Below are 26,098 nucleotides of genomic sequence, written 5' to 3'. Positions count from 1 at the left end.
AATGCAAATTAAAGTTATTAAGATGCAGGAGTTCACATCCAAGTAAAAAGGTATGAAAAGCAAGCAATGGAGATGCTGGAGCCCTCACAGCTTTCCACGTAGAATGTATGCTTTAGGAAGCTGGCAATTTTCTCCACATGTTAAATATACGATATCCCTCTTCATGTCCACCCAGCAGAACTGAAGTCCTATCTATGTATAAAATTACACATGGGCAGTACTGAAATAGCACACATTCCACCCACAAATGAAGAAGCAGGGTTACCTATCAACACAGTGGGTTGTTATCCATTGATGAAAAGAGAATGAGTAGCTGAGACATAATTCAGTGCAGACAAACCTTAAAAACACATTTCCCGGTGATGTAGGTCAGGAATAAATCCAAAGTCATCATATAATTCTATTTCCAGATTGGGAAGTACATAGAATAAGTATACACATACACACATACACAGAGAGAGAGAGAGAACAGGAGATGATGAGAGTAAACAGGAGCCTTCTAGCATGGAAACGTGTCTGGCTCCTTTCACCTCTCTATCTGCTCCTCTTGGCTTTGTATCTCTCTAGAAAACCACCCGCACACATAAACAACAATGTGTTTACTCTGTCATTAGTAAGCACTTAGGTTCTATTCATGCCTTTTGGTCATTGACACTGTGATAAATACACATGTGCATAAATTTAAGTACATTATTTGGGTCTTGTTTTGTTTTGTCTACATGCTCAGAATTAGAATTGCTGGGGCCTATTGTAATTCTGTGTCTTAATTATTTGAGAAATTACTAAATGCTTTCATCAGGGTCTGAATCATTTTATAGTCCCATCACCAAATTATAAGAGTTTCTGAGCTATTTGACATTCTCACTGGTGATGTGTGAAGACTCTAATTTCCCCATAACATAGCCAACAATTATTATCAAGTGTTTTTTACTATGGCTTTTCTTCTTTGATTATTCATCAGTAGGTGTGAAGTGATAGTTCTGTGTGACCTTTATTTGCATTTCCTGCATGAGTAAATAATGAGCCTTCTCTCTGGGTGCTTTCTTTGGGAAAACATCTACTTGGATCCTTCCTTCCTTTTTGACTGGGTTCACTCTTGGTTAGAGGCATGAGTCCCCTAGAGTTCAGAAGACACATGCTTGCTGGGTATAGGACTTCAAAATGTTTTCTTCTCCTCTGTCATCATCTCACTTCATTGATAGCGCTTTTTTGAAACAACATTTTATGCTTTTGATCAAGTCCAATATAATTTCTGTTCACTTACTTTGTGAATATTGGGTGTCTTATCCAGCAAAGCCGCTGCTGAATCCAAGTCATAAATATTGTCTCTGATGTTGCCAGAGGAGGCTCTTTTGGTTTCACTACCTACAATCATATAATTAATACATTTGACTTAATTATTGCATACACTTAAGGAGTATCATTTAAATCTATTGCCTATAGCTTTCAGTTTTCACATAATAATTGGTTTAAAATAAACGTTCCTGTTGAGTAGTTTTGATACCTTTGTTGAAACTTTATTATAGATATAACAATTCATTCTACAGACTCAGTCTTGTTCATTGGATATCTCAATCCTCTTTGTAATGCTCAAATAGCCCTGGAAACTGTGTACTGGGTTTTTATCCTAGAATCTTGAGACTCAGATGTGCTTTGCCCCAGGGGACAGTTTCTTTCTCACCATCAGCCATTTTAAAGAGTGCCCAATGTTTTTCTTCCTTGGGTGAGTTCTGAGTTCAAGCCAGAAGTGCTGGGTACCATTTACTACAACAGCTGCCAAGCTTTAGACAAGACAGCTGCAGTTCCTCATGAAAAGTTACAGCTGTGTCCCTGTCCCTCCACAACAGAGACTGGAGCGTGAGTTCTCTTTATACTCTCAAGACTCTCAATACTCTTTCTAAATCTGTGACCCTTTAATACATCTCCCCACGTTGTGGTAACCCCCAACCATAAAATTATTTTTGTTGCTATTTCATAACTGTAAATTTTGCTACTGTTATGAACAGTAAAGTAAATATATGACATACAAAATATCAGATAGGCAACCCGTGTAAAAAAGTCATTCGAACCCCAAGTGGGGTCACACCGACAGGTTGAGAACCACTACTAAAGACCAAGGTGAGCCAGGGAGATTAGAAAGCAAACAAACAAAAGCATCATAGTGCTCTTCCATCATTGCTGGTTTACCCTTTCTTTGTTGTTCCCTCATTTGGATTCTGTAAATATTTGACTGTTTGCCAGTCTCATTGAACCTGGGTCTTCCTCTGGATGCTTGTTGCTCTGATGTTCTGTGGGGGAGGACTTGCCTCACCTACTAAGCCATGTTTTCAGTCCTGTGGAATTTTTGCAGCACTAAGGAATGTGGTTTTTTTTTTTTTTTTTTTTTTTTATCAGAAGCAGTGCTCATTTACCATGTAAAGATTTTTTTTTTTTTTCACTCTTGATAGGGACGGTGTTCCTAGCCTTGTGGCCTTCACCAGCTGATGAGAATGTCCTTCCAGGCCAGCTTTCTCATGAGACATGCTCTTTTTTTCCATCAGCCCATCCTTTTGTTCTGAATTCTCAAAGACAGCATCTACCTTCCATTTTCCCTGCCAAATATTCCCCTGAAGTCAACTGTCTCGACCTTGAGTCAAAAGGCATATAATGCTTTATCTCCATCAAAATCACACAAATAAGAAAAATAGCTATTTATGTAAAAACTGGCCCAAGACAGAAAATCTATGCACTTCCTAAGCCCATGCCCAAGGAGAGTTACTGAGGAGGAATGAAGGACTATTACAACCTAAAGCACAACAAGACCCAGAAACGAATCATTTTCTCTCACTGTCCTGTGGCTAAGTTGACAGACTTCCTATTTCTTCAGTTGCTTGTAAGTACATCTGAAAAGCCAAAACTGCCTGGCTTTTCTCTTTGAGTGTTATCACAGGATGAGATTACCTGAGGCGTCTGTGGCATAGACAGTTGATGCAAACCTGATTGTTGTGAATGTGCTCTGGGAGGGGTTTTCAGTTATTTGAACTAAACGGTTTTCAGCCAGTGTTTCCCAATCCTTCCGTATGCTCTGGGAGCTTCCGAAGTCTGCATCATCAACAGAGGCTCAACCAAATGACTTACTGTGTCCCCGACTCCCATTTGTGCCCTTGACTCTGTTGTCGCTGCCCCTTGTAATGAGTATCATATAAATTCCACTCTCAGAATCAATGCACTTATGTTTTAAACAAAGCCTGTTCATCAGTCAAAGGCAAACTAGTTTTTTCTACTTGATTAATATCTCAGTGTTTTCTTGCATTAAGGTAAATGCACTCTCACAGTGGGTGGTTGATGAAAACGTCATTTGCAGCGTCCAGTGTAAAACTGAAAAAGACATGTTGAGCTTATTTTGGAGTCCAAATGGTTATATGTATTACATTGGAGAAAAGAACGGACATTTATTCTGGGTAGTAAGGGGTTGAAGTAAATTATTCTAACAATGAGAATTTATTCAAGTATTGCTTGTAACTTATCTTACAGAGATTGAGAACCACTCTAAATAGCCACAGTGTTTGTAAAATATGATTAAATGAGCAGATGAACACTAATTATTTATTATAAAAAATTTTTAAATATTTTAAAATATATATAAAATATTCCTTTTTATGAAAGAGCTGTAAATTTAAATATGCTTATGAAAATGAAAAGAAATAAATAAAAATTTAGCATACAGTCTACAGATTTGATATAATCTTTGAATTATCTGATTCTGCATAAGTTCTATTGATATGAAGTGCAAAGGAAAATGAGCTGTGCCCGAGAGCTTGTCAGAGGGGAAGAATGTCTTCCACTTCCAGTGTGAGAATTTTGTAATAAATGGGAAAACAAGACATGCTATTTATAAAGAACAATCCCTTGGCTGGGAATTAGGATGTTGCTTGGAAACAAAGGAGCCTTTTGCTTTGAAATGATGACACTCACGGCAGCTATCCTTCTCCCAGGAACGAATTAGGCGTGATGATTCTGTTTTGCTTGATTTTTCCACTACAATGTGGAGAACTGTCTCTGTGATCCCACTCAGGTTTGCAGCTTTCTGTTATTGCTAAGAATCTCCACCGCTCTAAGGAGCCATTTCCAGTTTCAACACGAGTCCTAGAACCACTTTAAGACTCGGTTTATGATTTTAGAAAGTGGATAAAAACAATCAAAATTAGTTCTTCCCAACAGACCCTCTTCTGCCTTGTGACATATGTAGGAGAAAATACGCAATTTTTAAAAATTAATTGTGGGAAGGAATGGAAGCCAAGGGGAGATGGGGATAAGCAAAGGTAAGGGGTGAACACGAGGATAGAGAAGAGGCCAAAGGGGGAAATGGGGGTGGAAGGAGGAGGAATGGGCAGATAGGGAAGAGAGGGAAGGGGAGGAGAGAGAGAAGTGCAGCTCTGCAGGGACCTTCATATCCAGCTCAGAAAAAGAGCAGCTCACTAAACACTGTTTGTTGTTTGTCTTTCTGCCTCCAGCACTGGGATTCTCACGCTAGGGAAGGCGCTAGACAGGGAGAGCACGGATCGCTACATCCTCATTGTCACAGCCTCGGATGGCAGGCCAGGCGGGGTAAGTGTGTTCCCTGGTGCTGTGGCACTAAAGAGACCCGCAGCCCTGACGCTCCGAACCACGTGGTACCGCCATGGCAGCCTTGCGCACCCAGAACAAAGTGCTCCTTTCTCAAACGTACGCAGACTCTGAAACTGTCTGGGTACCTCGGCCTTCGATTTGAGGGACAGACTCTTGTGATCCACAGTCTTACTAATTGATGATTGCCACTCACAGGGAACCTGAGCTCATGTTTTTCCTTTACCGGGCACTGCACTGTGTTCTGAAGCGTCCTGGGTTGAAAATCTGACACTGAGCGTCACTCTTGGAGTGTGGCAGGAGTGTGGCAGGCTTTGTGCATAAATATACTTAAGTGCCCGGGAAACTAGGTCAAATGAGGCCATAGGTTTGCATGTGGATCACTCGGGGTGTGGCCAAACCTTAATGAACTCCAATTTAAGCTGCCCAGTTCAATAGTAACATATCCGGTTTCCGTGAAAGGACATCTTTGCTCTATGTGGCACCTAGTCTGGATATAAGGGAGAGCGCGTTCCTAACATTTATGTACAGGTGATTGCTGAGAAAATTTACCAAGGTGAAAATATGTCCAATTAATACTTACTATGATAATTTCATAAAAATGAGAAAAACAGAAATAATTGTTCATAAGAAAACCTCCCCATAAAAACTGTTTGGATATTTAAAGATTCTGATAAAGTACCGTGCAGAAAATAAAACTCACAGTCCAAAGGATATGAGGCAAATGCAGGAGTGGGGGACCTAACCAGTATTTGCTGTCAGCTGTTTTCTTTATCTTGGCCATTCTGATTGGTGTTAGATGAAATCTCAAAGTGGTCTTAATTTGCATTTCCCTAATTGCTAAGAACGTTGAATAATTTTTTACGGTATTTCTTAACCATTTTAATTTCTTTCTTGAGAGCTCTCTATTCAACAGAGCTATAGTGCATTATAAAAGAATTTTATATTTTTAATTTTTTTTATTATTTTTACGTATATGGGTGTTTTATCTGCATGTATGTGTGTGCATCATATACGTTCCTGATGCCTCCAGAGGTCAGAATGGAGTGCTGGATCTTTTAGGACTTGACCTACACTTGTGAACCACCACGCAGGTGCCACACTGGGAGTCAAACCTGGGTTCTCTGTAACAGAAACAAGGGCACGTAAACACTGAGCCAAACTGCCAATTCTCGGTTCCTGACAGCCCGTTTTACACTGTGTAACATGTAGTCTTGATTCTTTGTGTGGATGATTGCACACTGCCTCCTAGACCATGAATGCTTCGGAAAACCACAGATGCTACATCAGTACCTACTTAAGAGCAATTGCAGTCAAAGAAAATACGTGTATAAAACTGCCCCTATAAAAACACATGCCTGTATTAGTTGAGAACAGAGTATCTATTTTTAGCAATCACTTTTCATTGAAAATAAAATAAGAAAGATAAAATGGGTATCAGCCATGGGTTGTCAGTGTGTGCTTAGTGCTAAAATACGAGAATTCTTAACTACTGGGATTGTAAGAGACGCCACTTTTGAGTAAATAATAGGCAGATTCCTCAGTAAGAATAGTTACCTCATTTATTAGGTTGCTTGGTTTGATATCTGTCTACCTGTCACATTATAAATTGTCTCAAAGAATTCTGAAAAGGGTCCTCTTATTATACCTTCATTAGCGTGGACTGTGTTTTAAATTTTTAAATCTTTTGAAACCTAGGATCTGTCCTCAGCATGAAACACCAGCCACGTTGAGCTGCAGTATGACCGTCTTCCCCACTAACCTAAAAAAACTGAAACTGCCGTGCCCGGTAGCCAGACAGCCTATGACTGTCTCCGCACGGTCAAAGAGTTGAGCCGGGAGATGCGGGGTACAGCCAGAATCACGAGCAGTACTGAAACCCAGACAACTTTGACCCAAGAGTCTGCCCTCCTCTCTTGGGAAATGTTTAAACCAGAAATTACCCAGGGATGGGGATTTCAGGCCACCTCCTGCAAACTCAGAACGTGGTGGGAGAGCACGCCCACGCTCCCATCCGCGTGCCCCTCCGCATAGTGGTGGGTCGGTTCCCCTGTGCATCAAACCAGCTGCGGGTCACAGTCTTTGACAGCGGGTCAAAGATAGTCTGCAAGGCCTCCTGCTCCGTGGGATAAAGAAGAATCTAAAAGTAAATGGAGTTATGAAAATAGATGGATAGGAAATACAAAGGTGGGCATAAAAGGTGCCCAGGGAGCTTGAAGAAAAGCCAGAGACACGAGCACAACTTCTCTGAGGCCTTCGCTTCAAGCTGTCAAATTTAATATCTTGTTCACCCCCAGGCAAATTTGGAAATGCAGCTGCTATGAAACACATTTAAAAAAAAAATACTGGTTTCACCTCTCACATAACTTGAAAAGAAATAACATTTGTTAAACTATTTTTTGTTTCTGCTTTAAAAGCAATGTAGCTTTCTTGGAGAACGTTTGAGAAATACATAAAAGCTGCAAGGGAGAAATAAAACACCTGCGTTCCATCTAGTCAGAAAACATTTTAATTTCTTCCTATGAATTCACAGCCTATGTACACACACGTGTATTCGTTTGCGGTCGTCTTTTAAATTTAACGATTTTCCGGGAAACAGATACAGAGATGAGCACAAACCCCACAACTGGACGGCTTGATGTGTTTCCGCAGGGAGAGAGCATCTGTAAGCATAGCCCACTGCAGGGAACAAACCACCCAGCACTTGGAAATCCAACCCTTCTGTAGTCTAGGACTTCCTCCAGCCCTCCTCCTTGCCAGCCTATAACATTCCTGTCAGCATGTAGAGCTCTCACCTACGTCACTGAAATCCTGTACCTGCATGTGGTTGTGCCTGATTTCTGTCACTCAACCCTGTGTTCCTCAATTGTACCACAGGATTGCTCAGAGGCATCAGGTCACCTGTCCTCAGATCCTCTACTCATCTATCACATGGATAAAAGACTTTATAAATATCTGCTAAGAACAGACACTGGGTAGTTTTGAGATCTGGGCTTCAGAATGCTGTTGTGACCATCTTCATATCTTTTTAGATTTTGTTTCTTTATTATTATTATTATTATTATTTACAATTTTTCACTTTGGATCCCAGTTGTAGTCCCCATCCCTCATCTACTCCTCATCCTACCCTCCTTCCCTCTTCCTCCCCTATCCTTCTTCCCTAGTCCACTGATAGGGGAAGTCCTCCTCCCCTACGGTCTGACCCTAGCCTATCAAGTCTTATCAGGACTGCCTACATCTTCTATGGCCTGGCAATGGTTTCCCCTACACTAGGGAGAAGTGATCAAAGAGCAGGCAACAGAGTCCATGTCAGAGTCAGCCTCTGCTCCCCATAGTAGGGAACCCACATGGAGACTGAGCTGTCTATGGGCTATGTCTGAGCAAGGGGGTCTAAGTACTCTCTATATATGGTCTTTGGTTGATGTATCAGACTCTGCAGTACCCTATGTGCCCTGCTTTTTTTAAATTTTTATTTTTATTTTTATTTTTTTGGCTTTTCTGGTCTCCTTGTGTGGCTCCTGTCCCCTCCAGGATATTTTATATCCCCCTTCTTCCATAACATTCCCTGCACTCTGTCCAAAGTTTGGTTGTGAGTCTCTGCATCTGCTTCAATCCCCTGCTGGTTGGAGTCTTTTAGAGGACATCTGTGGTAGGCTCCAGTCCTGTTTCCTCTCTTGTACTACTTCCAGTGTCTATCCTGTTTTCCCTTCTGAATGACAATTAAGCATCTTTCCCGGGGTCATCCTTGTTCATTTTTAGTTCTGTAGATTTTAGTATGTTTATTCTATATAGCGTGGCTAATACCCACTTATAAGTGAGTACACGCCATGCATGTCTCTCTGCCTCTGGGACACCTCCCTCAGGATGGTCCTCCATCTTCATATCATTAAGTCAAAGTTTAATTCAATATTAAACACATATAAATCATGTGCATGTAACTTTAAATTACGAAGAGTAAGCCATCCGGGCACACGAATAAGCAAGCCACCCAAGGCCAGCACCTCTCTGTGGTCCCTGGTGAGCTTTGGTGACAGCTGTATACATTATAGAACAGACATGGAGGTTTAGGATATAGTTATATGGAAGATTGCTCTTGATTTTCTTCAGCGGAGGCAGTATGAAATAGAAGTGTTGGAAGGCGGTTTGACTCTGAGTGAAGGCAGCATGACTCCATTGTTTTCAGCAGAAATCACAGTCCTTTACCAGGCCACTCCACTGTGGCTGCTGGGAAGCCCTACTCCGCCTTTTTACACTTCTTGACATCCACACAGCCTCTGTAGACTCAGTGAGCGCAATTCATGCTCCGTATCTAGCTTCATTGCAAATGACCTACAGGTTAGTAATTTTTTAAAATATTTATTTATATAGAGAACATATTTTTATATAAATGCATTCTCTTGTGTTCAGGGTCAATGTGTTTATATTTTCTTTTGGCTTTTTGGTTTGGTTTTTCAAGACAGGGTTTCTCTGTGTAGCCTTGGCTGTTTGGGAACTCACTTTGTAGACCAGGCTGGCCTCAAACTCACAGGGATCAGCCTGACTCTGCCTCCCGAGTGCTGGGATTACAGGTGTGTGCCACAGCACCTGGCTGTGTTTATATTTTCTTGAGCAAATTTTGTAACAAACTCTTATGGGATTTTTCATTCTCTCTTTTCTCCTATTTTTCAATGACCTGTAATTCAGCATTTTAATATCATATCGTATTGTATGTGTTACCTTGTAAGTAAAGGTTCTTTCCTTCAGTGTTTTCTCCTTGCCACGCATAACCTACCTCACACCAAGAGAGGAGGAGGGAGAGGCCATGCTTGCATGGAGGCTCCAGCTCAGTTCACACATGAAGACAAACTTATTGACCCCGAGACCTCAACCTCTGTAACATTTTCTGTTTCAGTAGGCCAACATTTCCTTTAAGAAAGCAGCATCCACAAAAATAGGTGACTTAGCTGACAGTAAAGTCATTGTCTGGGGTCTCATAACCCAACAATTTCATGACTGCCAATGACTTCATGGGGCTCATATCCTTGATTTAGATGTAAACTTTGAAACTGACTAAGGTGATGTGTTCTGACAGTACTAGCCTGCCTGAAAAGACGTATTTTATATACCAGGCTGTTTCATAGTATATATGCTTATGTTTAGGCAGTGAAATACACAAGCAGTGAAAACTACGGGACAGTATAGTTTATGGATAAAAGGGTGTGTGCATGTATAAACAAATGCTCACCACCCATGACCGTGAACAAGATAAAGATGGCACAACCTGAAAGGTAAGCCTCTAGGGAATACTTGACATTCTCAAGAAGATGTGTGCCCTTTGGTATCATCATTGGCTTTCTTCTTCTTTTTTTTTTTTTTTTTTTTTTTTTTTTTTTTTTTTTTGAGGTGTCTGAGGCTTTCAAGCTGATTCTTTTATATTCTGTTTCCTTTGGAAAGCTAAGGACTGAGATGCCCTTCAGATAGAGAAAAACCAGTGTGGATATTTAAGCGAATTCAAAACACAGCAGCTCCCCTCCCACCTGATCTTCTTCTTTCTTCCTTTAAGACTTCAACGGCCACTGTGAATGTGGTGGTGACAGATGTCAACGACAATGCTCCTGTGTTCGATCCCTATCTGCCCAGGAATCTCTCCGTGGTGGAGGAAGAGGCCAACGCCTTTGTGGGTCAAGTAAGGGTAAGTGGAGCAATCATTTAGCTTACATGTTGTCTATGGGGAGCAGATTTCTTACACTGTGACTTTGAAAAGAGACGCAACTCAAGTAATCTATTAAATGACTCATTGGCCATTCTCTATGACCATTTCATAGTCAGACCCTGTACATTTGATTATTTGTTATGTTTGATGACATTTGTGTACTTTAAACATTGGCTAATGTTAGAGCTTTCCTTTTTGATTTATCCTATATGATTTTATTTTCAAAAAAAAAAGAAAGAAATATATTTAGAGGACTGTGTATTTCAGTGACTCGTTAGGTTTGACTGTAGACCTTCCTAACTGAAAATATAGAATGGTAGATGTGAATTCGTTTGCTGTTACAAACCTGTCTGTAGACTCTACTTCCTGTTGTATATTCCTGCATGCTCTAGGATTAATTTCTAGTGTGTTCTCACACCTCTTGTGTGGGCATGATGGCCATTTGCTGTAGTATTTATCTTCCGGGCCGGGGAGAGAAAGACTGTAGAGAAAACATGATGTTTCTACAGCAGCCTCTGGTGTAGACTTCTGTCACCTTTCTTGGTGGGTTGCAGAACACATCACAGTCCTACGCCCCCTGTCCCAGCATTTGTTACACTCTGTCAGTGATGCTCTACCTTCAGTGCTGGTAGCCATGACTCAGGATTGAGCCTATGAGTTTCCCGGAAACAATGACTTCTTTAGGGTGTAGTTCTGGGGGAAGTATCTGTACTGTTTCTCAAATGCACCCTGATATCCGGCACCTGTTTTCTAAGTGGTGGCTGGTCTAATGACTGTCCCTCTTTTGGGTACGTTCTTCCTACATTTGTCCTTATCTCCTGTTAGTACTATATTAATGCACTTTGTGTGTGCGTGTGTCTATGTGTAGGTGTGTATGTATGTGTGGGTGTTTGTGCACCTGTGGGCACTACAGAAGGCAGGCAAGGACAATGAATGTCCTGTACCATCATTCTCTCCCTTACCCCCCATCCCCAAGACTCACAGAACCTGGAGCAGGACTGGCAGTCACTGAGTCCCCGTGATCTTTCTGCTCTGCTCCCCACACAGTTGGTATCCACGTGCAATGTGGCCACGTCTGGCTTTTTCTGTGGTTGCTGGTGATTCAGAATCAGAGCCACGTATTTATGCAATGAGTGTTCTTACTCACTGAGCCTTCTGCCTAGACCCTTAGGAAACTATTTCCATCTAAACCTTGTAACCTGTGATTTTCTTGTGGAATCCACATGTGGGATTTAACTCTGGAGATGGTGTGAGGCAGTGGAGCCCTCATATATGGCTTCACATCTGCTCTCTAGCTGCCAATGCAATGTCTCCAATACCAGGTTCTCCCTGGAGGTGAGCTGGAGTTGAAGTCAAAGTATATTCTCTCCTGGATTGGAGACAGTGACAGAAAATGGTAAAGACCATGGAACTGGCAGTGAGGGCACTGTCGATGCTATGAAAGAAGAAAGAACAGGTTCCTACTAGCCAATCAAACTCTCAGGACCAGGGCTGTCAACATGGCTCAGTGTTTAAGGACTTGCTGTGGATGTATGAGGCTCAGAGTTGAGATCCTCAGAATCTGTATCAATGCGTATCAATGTCAGGCGGTTGTGATGGTCCACTTAGGATTCCAACCTCAGAGATGGAGACACCAGACAGACCAGCCATCTCTGTGTTTGATTCAGTGACCCTGCCACACTGAATAAAGCAGAACTGCAATCCAGGGTGTTTGCTGACATCAAACTCCAACCCCAGATCTCTACATGTGTGTGTGCCTACATACATGCACATACTTGCATAACACACACACACACACACACACACACACACACACACACACTAATGAGGGGGATGGGGAATCTCAGGACCAGATGTGAAAGTCTCACTAAACTCTAAAACAGCAGTTTTAGAAAACCTCTTCCAGTCAGTAGATTCTGCTAATCACTAGACTCCATGCTTGGTTGAAACGTAGCAGAAGTCTAAAAAATGCTTATTCAGAGAATCAGCCAGGCTCCTTTGAAAAATGAGCACAAAGAGAGATGGAACAGGGCCTGACACCTTGGTTTGGGGTCTCATTCCTTGTTGGGTGCTGAGTCCTGGAAAAATGTCTTCTTACAGTTCTTATATCGAAGGATTGTCTCTAAGCCAGCACTACTGGAAGATGGCAGATCCTTTGAAAAGAGGAACCTTGTAGGAGGTTCTTGGAACATTTTTCTAGAAGAGATTTCTTTCTTCTTCCTCTTTTTAAAGATTTTATTTATTTATTTATTTTTGTATGAGTGTTCAATCTTCATGTACACCTGCATGCCAGAACAGGGCATCAGATTCCAGTATGGACAGCTGCTCTCCCCAGGTCTGTTCTCCACTCTCTTAACTCTCTGCACCCCCTCTCCTACCTTGTTCTCTCTCTTCAGCCACTACCTCTGCCTAGTCTATCTCCCCTTCCGAGTGAGATATTTGCATCCTCTATGTTACTTATCTTCCTTGGGTCTGCTTAGTAAGCATACCTCATAGTATGCTTAGCCTATAGTGTATGGCTAAAATCCACTTATGAGTGAGGACATACCATGTCTGTCTTTTCTGGGTCTGGGTTACCTCACTCGGGATGATCTTCTTTAGTCCCATCTGTTTGCCTACAAGTTTCATGATTTCCTTGTTTTTCATAGCTGAGTAGTATTTCGTTGGGTAAATGTACTACAATTTCTGTATCCATTCCTCAGTAGAGGGACATCTGGGTTGTTTCCAGATTCTGGCTATTACGAATAAAGCTGATACGAACATGGTTGAACAAGTGTCCTTGTTTGGTGGAGCATCTTTTGGGTATATGCCTAGGAGTGGTATAGTTGGGTCTTGAGGTAAAACTATTCCCAATTTTCTAAGTTGTTTCCAGAGTCTGGCTATTGTGAATAAAGCTGCTATGAACATAGTTGAGCAAGTGTTCTTGTATGGTAGAGAATCTTTTGACTGTAGAGAAAAGAGAAACCTAGGGTGGGGGTATCTCTGTGACAAGCTGGAGACCTAAGTCGGGGTAGGCTCCTGGGAGGATATGAGGGGTACTCAAGAGGAGACTCCTAGTATCAGAGGCCATAGAGACAGAAGAGGACACCCTCTAACTAGACTAGACTCCTAGCAGAGGCGAGGAACACCAACCCAATCACAAAAACTTTACCCCAAAATTTATCCTGCCTGCAGGACATGCAGGGACAAAGACAGAGCAGATGGAGCAGAGATTGAGGGAATGCCCAACCAATGACCCACCCTATCAGAGAGCACCAACCCCTGACACCATGAAGGCTACTCTGCTAAGCTTGCAGACAGGAGCCTGACATAGTTATCCCTTGAGAGGCTCTACCCACCAGTTCCTCAAAACAGATGCCAAGCCTCACAGCTAAACATTGGGCGATGGGTAGGGCATCTTGTGGAAAAGTGAGAGAGGGGAGAAAATGACCTGGAGGTGACAGGAGCTCCATAAGAAAAACAGCAGAACCAACTACCTAGGGCCCAGAGGGGCTTGCTGAGACTGAAGCATTAATCAAGGATCATGCATGAATTGGACCTAGGTCCCCTACAAAGATGTAGCAGATGGGCAGCTTAGGCTTCACGTGGATCTTCTACTAAGGGAAGTGGAGACTGCATTGGACATGGACTCACTTGCCAGCTTTTTTATCAATTTTCCCTGACAGGACTGCCTTGCCAGGCCACAGGGGAAGAGGACACGCTCAGTTCTGATGCAACTTGATGAGCTGGGCTGAATGGGAAAGGAAGCTCCCCATTTCTGAGAAAAAGGGGAGGGAAGAGTGAGGGGGAGGGAAGGAGGGTAGGACTAAAAGGGGAGGAGGGATGGGGCTACAACAAGGATGTAAAGTGAAGAAAAAGAAAGAAACAAAGAAAAAAACAAAGAAACAAAGAAAGACAAGAAACAAAAAACAAAGAAACAATGAAACAAACAAAGAAACAGAAAAACAAAGAAAAGAAGCATCATGTTGAAGCTGGAGGCAAACAGCAGATAGACATTGAGCGGACACAGGGAGTTTGGGAATCCCCTCCAGAATGGGCATTACATAATTAAAAACAGGAACAGGAAATGGGAGCATGACAGACCATACTTATAATAAGCAAAACCTCCCATGGCACTAAGATATTTCTACACCATGTTTATTACAAAAAATTCTGGGGACTCAAAAGACATCTAGGGGGTGGCAATATCAGATGTGTAGGTGACAAAGATCAGTTGCTGTCATGGGAGACTCTCGGTACTCGGGGAAAAATAAACAGTGATAAGAACTCGGGCAGGAGGCTAAGGCCATCACTGATACAGTCTCATCCCCACTGAGAAATACCATATTGTTTAAAACAAATTATTTCAATCAGATAACGGCTATTCATATGAAACAGACAGTCATCTGTAGAAAGTATCATTCACACTTTATTTAGAATTAAAGGGATAGATGCAATACACAACATACAAATAAAATTGTGAGCAATTACAAATAAGGTTATCAATTTGTAGTTAACATTTTTTTTCTCCTTTCCTTGTTTTATTGTCTTCCCAGGTGATTCCTGAAAAGGCGGTTTTTTGTTTGTTTGTTTGTTTGTTTTGTTTTGTTTTTTGTTGTTTTTTTTTTGCGTTAACCCTTCCCACACTTACTTGGTTCTTGCGTTTGATGAGAAATTATCTTGAAAACATATTTCAGTTTTGGAAACTGAAATATGACCCTAGCACTCATCACCTGATGTGGTGGATCTGGTCATTAGGCTGTGGCATTTCTATGCAAAACTAGAACAATTTTGAGTGTACAAAAAGGGAGAAAAACATCCCAAACAGCCATGTTTCCTCCTGACTCTGCAGCTCCAGCAACGCTATTATGTTCTTCCAGTGGAATCTGGATGCCTCCTGATGGTCTCCTGTTGCTGCCTAATGATAATTATATAATACATTAATTTTACTAAATTACTTATGATCTTCTTGTAAAATTTTATTTTAATTGTCACCACACACCATTAAGATAGACTCCAAGCCAGGATACAGATGGTTAATTACTGTACTAAGCCTGAGTTATTGGTTTCTGTTTATGCTCTTGTGGTGCTTTAATATGAACAATCCAATGTTTCAGACTCAAGAGCTGAAGGAATTCCTGTTTGCTTTTTTTAAAAGTTATATTATACATGTCAATTTTTTTTCAGTGAATCTTTATTAACAGAATAGAATTTAAGCTACCAACCAGCAAATATTAGTGTAGATTTTACTATCCACAAGTAAGTAGTGGAGGTTAAAAAAAGAAAGAAAGAAAAAAAAATGTCTAATTATTTCCAAGTGCTTGAAGTAGCAGAGTATTAATGGAGGAAACACATGTGGAATAAAACCTGGTCACACAGTATGAACGTGTGCTTGTCCAATTGAGGTGTGTGTGTGTGTGTGTCTGTGTGTGTCTGTGTTTCTTTATTTGTTTAGGTTTGGGGGAGGGGGTTCTCTGTATAACCACTCTAGCAATCCTGGAACTCACTCCATATACCAGGCTGACTTTGAACTCACAAAGATCTTTGGGTCTATGGAATGCTGAGATTAAAAGTATGTGCTACTATGCCCAGATTTCTGTGTGTATATTATTTATAAAAGAGATGGAAGGACACTGCAGTGGTCTAATGTGGTCAAGAAGGGGAAAACATGTCCTTTTTAGTTCTTTTCAACCACTAGAAACACTTTATGTTGAGAAAGTGCAAACTAGGATTGCAAAGCAGTAGGAGTTTAAAATATGACATAATTCATATTGAGTGGTAGTCTGAGGACACTGAAGCCGTTAGTCACATAGATCATTGGAGATGTGCTTGGACTAGCCCCAACACCCTCTGAGTAAAATAAGACGAGTGGGGATCAATGGTGCTTAAAATCGCGTAGCCGGATAGCGCCCAACAAAAGGCACTGTCAGACTAACTTTACTTCCGGTCCCTGTCACAGTACTTGACAGGAAACCATCTGCGGAAACATAGGGAAAATGGGATCCCAGAATTCCCTGCAGTGACTGTGTCTCTCTTAAGGCTCTGGCTACTTCTGCCCATCTCTGTCTGGATGTGTAGGTTCAGTGGAGTAGAGGGAGAGAAAATGACTTAGGCCCCCAAGCTCTGACCCCAGTGTTTAGCCTCTGTAGTTGCATCTCCCTGAAGAAAAAAAAAAAAAAAAACAATCTCTGATTGGCCAAATGTCTCCAAATTCAGAAGCAACATGTTTGTCCGCTCCTCAGAGAATCCCCGGGTATCAACAGGCGCACACCACACCGGGGAAGGCAGACCCCGGAAGAGCTTGCTCTTCCCCGGAAGTTTAAATCTGGTCTCAGCGCTGTGTACCATGTGGAGGAAGACCTCTCCCAGCAAACTTTCCATCCTGGCCACCACTTTCTTAAAGCCCAAGAGACAAAGGGAGCCCTGGGTCAACCAAACATTCTTCTACTTCTAAAGCAAAGATGCTGAATTTATTCAACCTAAAATTAAAGGCACTTCCTAGAAGATTTGCATGCGAACACCTCATGGGGAGGAGTTTTGGTTCGATTCTAAACCCTGAGAGCAGTTTTAAAATCAGGGGTAAGCTGCAGTGTTGAGAAGTGAAGTGATGGCATCACTGAAACAGAATATTGATGTTTCCTTCCACTGTACATTTTAATATTAAACAAAATAAATCCGAACCTCCGTGGTCTGTCTCTAATTAATGCAGCTGTTGTCCCTCTGTGTGGGGTTCTAAAAATGGAATGAAGGTAGGGAGTTTTATGAATCTTCCTTTATATTTTGTGGCACTCAACAGTGCCTCAAACTATAATACTTCTTTTTTAAGTGGGCCACGAGTGAGGAGTTTCATGTGTTCTCTTGCCAAGTCAAACAATATAATGGCAGACACCACTACTCAATTCCCCACACATACCAATCACACGCACTCACACACAAATCACACGATTCGAAAGTGTGGCAATGTCTATTTCAATGCTGCTACCTAAAGACTTATTTATAATGAGATTCATCTGTTGCCTGTGGCTATTTTTGGAAGCTTGCTCTTTTGGCTATTCAATTAGCAGTTCACAAATAGATTTGAAATTTATGGAAGTGTTTTTTAACAGCACTTATTTAGAGCCCAGCCCCTTACCAGTTTAAGTCTTATTAACACCTGTTAAAATAAATGTGTGTGCATATATAATCTTATAATTCTAGATATGTTGCATGATGATTCACTGCAGACCCAAGGTCACCAATGAAGTCTTCATTGGAAAATGTGATCTTTCTCCATCTCCTCTCTAATATCTGCTTGCTTCTAGTTTTTGTGTTTAGTTATAGCTGATATTTCCTAGTTTTCCATAAAACTTTTGGAAATATCTTACAAATTGTTCTTGTGACTCTGTGAATTCCTTTGGAAAAAATGTCCATTCACATCAAGCCCTCAGCATACATCATATCCAGAGGCTGATGGCTCCCACATCTGTATCTAGAGCTCTTTCTGCTTCCTTAAATAAAGCTTTGCCTTCAAAACAACCTCTCCTGAAAGGGTTCCTTCTTCATAGTCCACACCTCAGCAGTCCAGCTGGTCTTCCCTAAGACAGCTGTCATGAAGCCGTCAAACTCACCCTTCTCCCTTGAAATCTATATGCTACCAGTCACCAATGCTGACTACTACTCAGGCTAACAATTATTTTATTGTCTCATTATCTCTCTCCTAACAACTTCGTCAAGCTCCTGTTTTCCACCTCAAGTATTATTATGAGCACAAGCTAGTCTTGATGGCGACTAGGAATTATCATGTGACTGCTAACATATTGTGGCTAGCACAATCCAGCTGTAGAAGGTTGTCATACCTCCACAGCATGGAAGCCATACCTCCAGAGAACCTAAAATTTTTGATAATCGCCAACACCTGTCCTAGCCTGTTGAGAATTACTCATTGTAAAAGTAACTTTTTTTTTTCAATGCAGTTTATTCAGGAACCTTGAACAATCCTCGGACCCTGGAGAAAGCCAGCCCACAGCTTAAATAGCCTCTGGGTAGCCAACCCAGGCGTGCCACGTGGGCAATGCAGATAGGTCCACATACATGGAAGCAAGCCAGATCCTCAGCCTTAGCCAAATGTGGAATTGTTCATGACAGAGAGCACTCACCATCAGGAAGGTGGAAGGTGGAAACCAGCTCCATCTTTAAGGCATAGCATTCCGCAGCTCTCTACAGTTTCTCCTTTTTGTTTTAGACGCATCAGACAAGAGTAGAGGTCTGATCTCTGATATTAGAAATAAATTGGGACTTTGTACAGATGTTCATTTAGATGTCATCCACCCAAAGAGCATCAGACCCGTCCGATACCTTTTTCTCAGAGGCGGGACCTGGGGCATCAACCCGCATGCAATCAGACATGCTCTTCTCTGGGTCCAAAGCGGCTGACCCTGAGTGCAGTGCTTAGCCTCGCATCCTGAGCGAATCATTTTAGCTTTTTATGGTATCCAACCATGCTTGGGGAGAATGTCCTGCTTCAGTGGCTGTAAAGGCCTGAATGATCATGGCTGCATCACACTGTTGTGAGACTCTAATCTTGCATATATACCACAGGCAAACCAAGGAGACCAACACCAGAAAAAAAAAAAAGTAACTTTTTATTTGACAGATACAATTGTTACCCTGGAGGCTTATTGCTGAATAAGCGCTCCCTTTCTAGTTCTTTCTGAACTCTGGCTGGCTGGCTCAACTCAGCTATTCTGGCTCAGACTCCTCTCCAGCTGACTGATTAAAACTGGCTTTGCTTGCTTCTCACTGAATTGCTCTGTTTTGTTTCAAACTGTCCCTGGCAATTTATTTTAATCTTCTTAAATCTTCTGGCTCATTCTCATTCTCTGCCTCATTCTGTCTTCACCTGTAACCTGTCTCTGTAAAAATCTACCAATAAAACTGTCTTCTCTCTCTCTCTCTCTCTCTCTCTCTCTCTCTCTCTCTCTCTCTCTCTCCATGCTGCTTTCTTAAGTCTCCTCTCTTTCCCTCCTGTCCTACTGATAGTTAGGTATATCCTTATTTCTGACTCATTCTGTCAAATATTTCTCTGATTTGTCACTTTATCACTACCTCTGACTCATTTTGTCAAATCTTCTTCTGATTCATCACGTTGTCTGCCTCTCAATTAGATGACATTACTTTCAAAAATAGCTGCTTCCTTCTACAATCTAATTTTACCTACATTGTTTGGGATTAAAAGTGTATACTAAGGACGTGTCTATATCCAAAGCAGAGGGATTAAAGGTGTGTGGCATGTCAGCATTTCAGCCAGATCACACAGACTTAGGTCTTTGGAGCCAATCCCTTGCCAGAACAGCCATGTTGCTGGATTAAAATTCCTCTACAACATGTTGGCTCTGAGATCTCTCCTGTGTCAGTTAATGTTGGCTGCACACAGAGTTGTATTGAACTGTGCCTAGAGGTTTAACGAGGCATACACTCCAGGTGTGTCAGTGATGGTGTTTCTAGGTGAACTAAAGAGTGGGACCCGCCCTAAGTGTGGCTGACACCGTACATCCCACAGGCTTTGGACTCAGAGTTAAACGGGGGCTGGGGGAGAGCTTGCTGGCACAGGTGTTCTGTCTCTGCTCCCTGCTCACGGGGAGAGGCACTGCCCAACTCAGAGATTCAGTCAGGTCCTCCCAGCCACAGCAGGTTGGAAGCTCTGAGTGTGAGATAAACTATTTGACAATCATCTGGTGAGAACAATACTGCATACCTCTTTGCCCACTCCTGGAACAGAGTACTAGCAATGAAGGAGAATTCTCTCAGGTGTAAAGATTATTTAGAAAAAAACTGTAACTAACATGCTAGCCTGATAGCTCATTGTTTTAAAAGAAAAAAATCTCCTTTACGATGTATAGCATGCTTGGGAGATGAATTAGTTGGTAAAGCTCTTCCTACATAAGTATGAGGAGCTGAGAACAATCCATTGACCCTACATAAAGAGCTAGGCATGCCATACATCCCAGCACTGGAGAGGCGGGGACAAGTAGATTACTGGACCTTGCTGAGGTCTAGGCTAGCCTAGCCCCATTTGGCAAGTGCCAGGTCTCAGTAAGAGACCTTGTCTAAAATTAATTAATAATAATAATAATAATAATAATAATAAATTTAAAAAAACAGTAAATGGCTCCTGAGGAAAGATACCCAAGGTTGACCTCCAGCCTCCATGTATTTATGCAGACATGTGATCCATACACCCAGACACAAGCACAACAGGCTTTTCTTAAATTTTTAACATTTGCCGAAGAATTACCAACTATTTTCACCTCACAACCCTGCTCCGTTCATCTCTCTATACCGTTCAATGCAACATCACATATGTATAAGCTCTCACTTTACACAAATTGTATTCCTGTTTTATAGACTGATGAGAAGCTCATGGCCTATACACTTACTGAGACTGAGCATCTTTTCATGTGCTTAATTATTATTCTGAACCTTCTTTTTTTCAAAAAAAAAAAGTCTGTTTTAGTCTCTCACGTGCCTGTTGGATTGCCCTTGACTGCCCTTTCTTGGTGTTGCTCTTCATCCATATGCATGGTCTCCGACCATTTTAGATATAACTCTGTCCTTAATTATATATGTTCCAGACCACTTCTCCCTCTCATTTATGTGAAGAAGAATGGGGCTTAAGCTCAACTTGAGAATGCTACCTAGCCTGTGCCAGGCTTTGGGTTCCATCAACAGATCCGCAAGCAAACAAAGGCTTACAGATAAGAGCAGCTTTTGACGCAGCTTATTTTCATCCGTGCATCATTTTGAAGTCATCGCTCCTGTTTGTCTCTTGTCTAAGAAATGTTTCCTACACCCCCAAAGTCATGAATTGATATCATCCTATACTATTTTAAGCACAATAAGTCTTAGTATGTACTAAAATCAGTTCTCTTTCTCCTTGGGTGAATTTTCACTAGAGTCAACTCTGCTAATTCCTCGGTTACAGTGTCTCCTTTTTGTACATGCAAATTATTTGCATAAGTAGGCAAATTTGACCAGTGATTACCATAAATTTTACTTTAATGGTATCATCCCTGCCTCTCAACACTGTAATCGGATCCTTCTTGCATACTGTCATTTACTATCAAGTCACGTCATGATTCTTCCGCATTCTATCACCCTAGTGGGAGGGACACTTCCTGCATCTCCTTGGTGAAAGTATCATCCTTGTCCTTAGAAACCACAGACTATGAGAGCAGAAACACACAAATCTCTAAAGACAGGAAGTACCCAGGTCTGCTGGGATGATGGTAAGAGAGGGTCCTCAGTTCCTGTACTCTTTCCATTAACTTCCATTTTCCCCATAAGAACAGACTACAGCACAACATTCATTGTTGTCTTAACCTTTCAGTAATAGGCCCCAAATGTGCCCTTCAGTTGTTGTGTCTTCCAGAGCTTACTCCATGGTTCAAAGGGGTTGGCAGTCCTTGTTATTTCTATCCACGGATCAACTGACGCAGTGGCCTTTGCATATGCTGGTACTTCCTTTGCCAAATAGAGGAGTCTTTCAAATAAATACATTTTACATAGGATCTATGGACAATCAAAGACCTATTTAGCACCCTACGAAAATAATATCAGTTGCTAGATTGTAAGAAAAAAATAATCCATGCTGATTGTGATATATATTTATATATACTTATATATTAATGTATACATATGATGTCACAGAAAGTATGAGCCTTCAATCCACCTGTCTTAGATGTTTTTAAGATATGTAAATCAAAGCAATGGCATTATTGACTTTAGGAACACCATGGTTGCTTACCTTTGATTAATGTCCACAGATATCCATACCTCACAGACATTTAGCTGTAATTCCTTCGTTGTGATGGTTAGAACCCTTATATGATCATGCCCTAACTTGACCTAAGTTATTGGTCCAGAGACAATGAAAGAAGTGAGATATGAATATGTGAGCCATCTCAGGAGGAAGCAATTGAAATCCCAGTGCATCACCTCCTGACTAGTGGATACACTCAGTGTCCTGAGGTGATAGACTGTGCTTTCTAGTCTGTAACTTGCAAAGTTTGTTTTCTTTTTTAAAGATCTCTTTTTGTTTTACATGCATGAATGTTTGCCTGCATAAATGTAGGTACATGTGCATGTCTGAGCCCACAGGAACTGGCTGTGACTCGCTATGTGTGTTCCGAGAACTGTAATCAGTTCTGTATTCTACAAGAGCAGCAACTGCTGTCAACACTAAGCAGTCTTTTTTAAAACTCTTCTAGTCTCTGGTTTAAAGTACTTCCAGCTAGCCATGTTCAGTCAGCCTTCTTCTACAAGTACCCAGAGATGGAAGAGGATAAGTTTACCAGTGGTAACTTCTTGCGATGGCTAATCTGATATTCGAATCCGTTTCATCTTTTATTTGTTAGTGTTTCTAGCATCCTTTAACATTAACAACTATGATATCAATAGGCCTACTCTAATGCTGATTAATCAATGACTTTGTTTTCCTTTTCTCTTTTAAAGTAGGGCATCAGAAAAGATTAACTCAACAACAATCTACTAAAGGAAAAAAAAACATATTTTGTAGCCCAACATGCTTTTTTCAATCTTTTTAAAATATGTTTTATTTATTACAATTTATTCACTTTGTATCCTGGCTGTAGCCCCCTCTCTCATTCCTCATTCCATCTCAATCCCAGCAGCCTCTCTCCTTCATCTCCTCTCATGCCCCTCCCCAAGTCCACTGATAGGGGAGGACTCCTTCCATCTGATCCTAGCATATCAGGTTTCATCAGGACTGGCTGTGTTGTCTTCCTCTGTGGCCTGGTAAGGCGGCTTCCCCATCAGGGGTAGGTGATCAGAGACCAGTCCATAAGTTCATGTCAGAGACAGTCCCTGTTCCTATTATTGGGGAACCCTCTTGGACACTGAGCTGCCATGGGCTACATCTGAGCAGGGGTTCTAGGTTTTATCTATGAATGGTCCTTGGTTGGAATATCAGTCTCAGAAAAGACCCCTGGGTCCAGATATTTTGGGTTTGTTGCTCTCCTTGTGGAGCTTCTGTCCTTTTCAAGTCTTTCTATCTTTCCCTTCTTTCACAAGATTCCCTGTACTCTGTCCAATGTTTGGCTACGACTCTCAGCATATGTCAGGACACCCTGCTGGGTAGAGTCTTTCAGAGGCCCTCTGTAGTGGCTCCTGTCCTGTTCCCTGTTTTCTCCCTCTTCAGATTTCTATACTGTTTGCCTTTCTGAATGAGGATTGACCATCTTCCCAGGGTCCTCCTTCTTGCTTAGCTTCTGAACATTTGCTCAACCATGTTTGTAGCAGCATTATTATTCATAACAGCCAGAATCTAGAAACAACCTAGATGTCCCTCAGCTGAGGCATGGATACAGAAATCATGGTACATTTACATAATGCAATACTACTCAGCAACTAAATACAAGGAAATCATGAAATTTGCAGGCAAATGGTGGGAACTAGAAAAGATCATCCTGAGTAAGGTATCCCAGAAACAGAAAGACACACATGGTATATAGTCATGTATAAGTGAGATATTAGACATACAGTGTAGGATAAACATACTAAAATCTGTATGCCCAATATGCTTTTTATCACAGCCCTTCAGGAGGCATTCAGCCCTTGTCTCTGGAAGCCCAGGGACCGCACATTGCTCACTACCAGTACTGTTCTGCCAAAGCTTTGCATTAGAGTATCACATATGTCTGATTATTTTTATCATGTGCTCATAAAGCCAACTTCCAACCAGGCATAAAGGAGACAAAAATACTGAGAAAGGATGGAGAAATAAATAGAAAGCAAGAGAACTGTGAGCTTATTAAAAGGACACTTGGAGAACCTTGTCAACCAAGGGCCTGTGACCACTACATCATGGACATAAAACTTAAATGCCAAGCCATAAAAAGAAATGGGTTGTTTGTGAATTGCTTCACTTTTGAGTTATTTAGTTCTTCGTCAAACCACAATGTACCTGTGAAACAAAAGCTTGTTTCACAAGGCTTGAAATGGTAAAGGATTTAATGGTAAAGAGAATACAAGAAGGGTGCAGAGAATAAGATTCTGGGAGGCTGCACTGGGGAAGAGAAGGAAAGGAGAATAAGAAGATGAGGAAAATTTAAAAGACACATTAAAAAAATTCTGAAAGTCAAAGTTAATTTCCTGACTGAAATCATAGATTATCTGGTTATAGCCTCCTCGGGACAAGAATGAGACAGAAATCTTTGTACCTAAAACACTTTGCACTTAATTTTATGATCTCGCTGAAATGTGCAGGTAATCTAAGTCCTGAGGAGACAGAAAAAAAAATCATTATTAGTGCACTGAAATAACATTATGCAAGGAAATACTTAATGAATTAATGCAGCTCAGCAACGCCTTGCCACTGATGAAGACTAGGTTTGCTTTTCCAAGCAGCTGTGTGCCCAGAATCTTCTCTTTGATTGCCCCCAAAATCCAGATAGTAAATCCTGCCAGCTCAAGAGACATCCACTGTGGTATTAAATACCCCACTGACAATTCAAGTCACGTGGCTCTTGTAACCTTTACTTGCTTTAGAGATGCTACAGAAGGCCATATTTGAAGAAATATTTCATAGCCATGTCATCATGTCTTTCATAATCTATTTTTCTCTCGTACTTAGCTTACTGTCTACTTTTGAAATGACACTTCCTGAGGAGTGAAAACTACCTGGAACCCCATTCTATGAAATGTTGAAAATAGATAAATGACAGTGAGTGACTGGGCAAAATTTTATGATCATGCTTCTCTGTGCGTCTGCAGACGTTTGGTCATGGTTTAGATCCAGCAAGATATACATTATAAAGTTTTTTTTAAGCGACATGTTTTATTCACAAACACGTCTTTTCTGTCACTTTATTCATCCAGTGGTCAGCCGCATCTTGAGGGGGAAAAAAAAAGATAACTCTGTGGTTGTGTGTAAAGAGTTCCCCCTGCGTGGGCATAGAGGGCCGAGAAATGGAGGCCCACGCAGAGGAGACTGTTAGGGCAAGGCTGACAAAACAGGAATGTTTCCCACAACAAGTACCTTAACAGATACCTAACAGATACCTTAGTGGCTACCTCCTGAGGGGATGTGTGCAACAGCTCTGAGGGCCGAACCTTCTCCCTCTAGAAAGATGAGATAGGATGTCATAAAAAAAATAAAATAGATACAGCGAGAGTGATTTCTTTGCCGTTAACAATTTGTCAGCTTGTTTGAACATGGATGGGCATAGTGAGGGGATATTTGCAAGATGCTAGAGGGGAAGTATCACGTCGCCCAGGGGTGGCCTCTGGGGTATGGGAGGAATGTGGAGTTTCCCTGGTGCTTTGTGCAGTGTCAATAGTCGGAGGATGGAGAGGTGAAGGCATGGCTGTTGGAAGGTGTTTCTGCTTATCTGCAGTCGTGCCCTCCATGTTGTAAGATCACCAGTGACACTTCTAGCCCTGGGCACATCGCAGAGTCTCTCATTGTAACTCACCGCTCTGACGCCTGCTGGATCTTGGAAAGAATCTGGTTTCTTTCTGATACCGTGTTACCCCAGAATTCATACAGAACAAAGGCGAGCGGGAGGGGGGGACCCTAACAATATCCGAGGTCACCTGTGTCTTCATATTTCAGACCAGATGTAAATTCTGAGGTCTTCTGGAATCTTGCTCTTCACGGCGTGCATTTCTCCGAAATGGCTCTTACTTTTCAGAATTAAACTACAGAGAGTTAAACATTCTCAATAGTACATTGTTCCCTCGTAATATTCCTGTTATGTCTGGGTTCTACCCCCTTGAAGGTAAGACACCTACCACACCAGTGCAGAAAAGTGTCTCCCTGAACAA

At 41.6% G+C, this 26,098-nt stretch overlaps 1 protein-coding gene across 4 annotated transcripts in view; it reads left to right on the top strand.

The window, feature by feature from the left end:
- Positions 1 to 26,098, top strand: part of Pcdh15 (protocadherin related 15) — a 1,462,904-nt gene that overhangs the window by 1,219,852 nt on the left and 216,954 nt on the right. For all 4 annotated transcript variants that reach the window (XM_060369368.1, XM_060369370.1, XM_060369367.1 and 1 more), the window contains exons 19-20: positions 4,494 to 4,587; positions 10,148 to 10,276. In XM_060369368.1, coding sequence (XP_060225351.1) covers positions 4,494 to 4,587; positions 10,148 to 10,276 — 223 coding nt within the window. The remainder of the gene's footprint in view (positions 1 to 4,493; positions 4,588 to 10,147; positions 10,277 to 26,098) is intronic.

The sequence above is a fragment of the Meriones unguiculatus genome, chromosome 16 (genome assembly GCF_030254825.1).
Source record: "Meriones unguiculatus strain TT.TT164.6M chromosome 16, Bangor_MerUng_6.1, whole genome shotgun sequence".
NCBI lineage: Eukaryota > Metazoa > Chordata > Mammalia > Rodentia > Muridae > Meriones > Meriones unguiculatus.
Note: the sequence above shows the minus strand (reverse complement) of the source record. Positions and strands in the feature narration are given on the sequence as shown.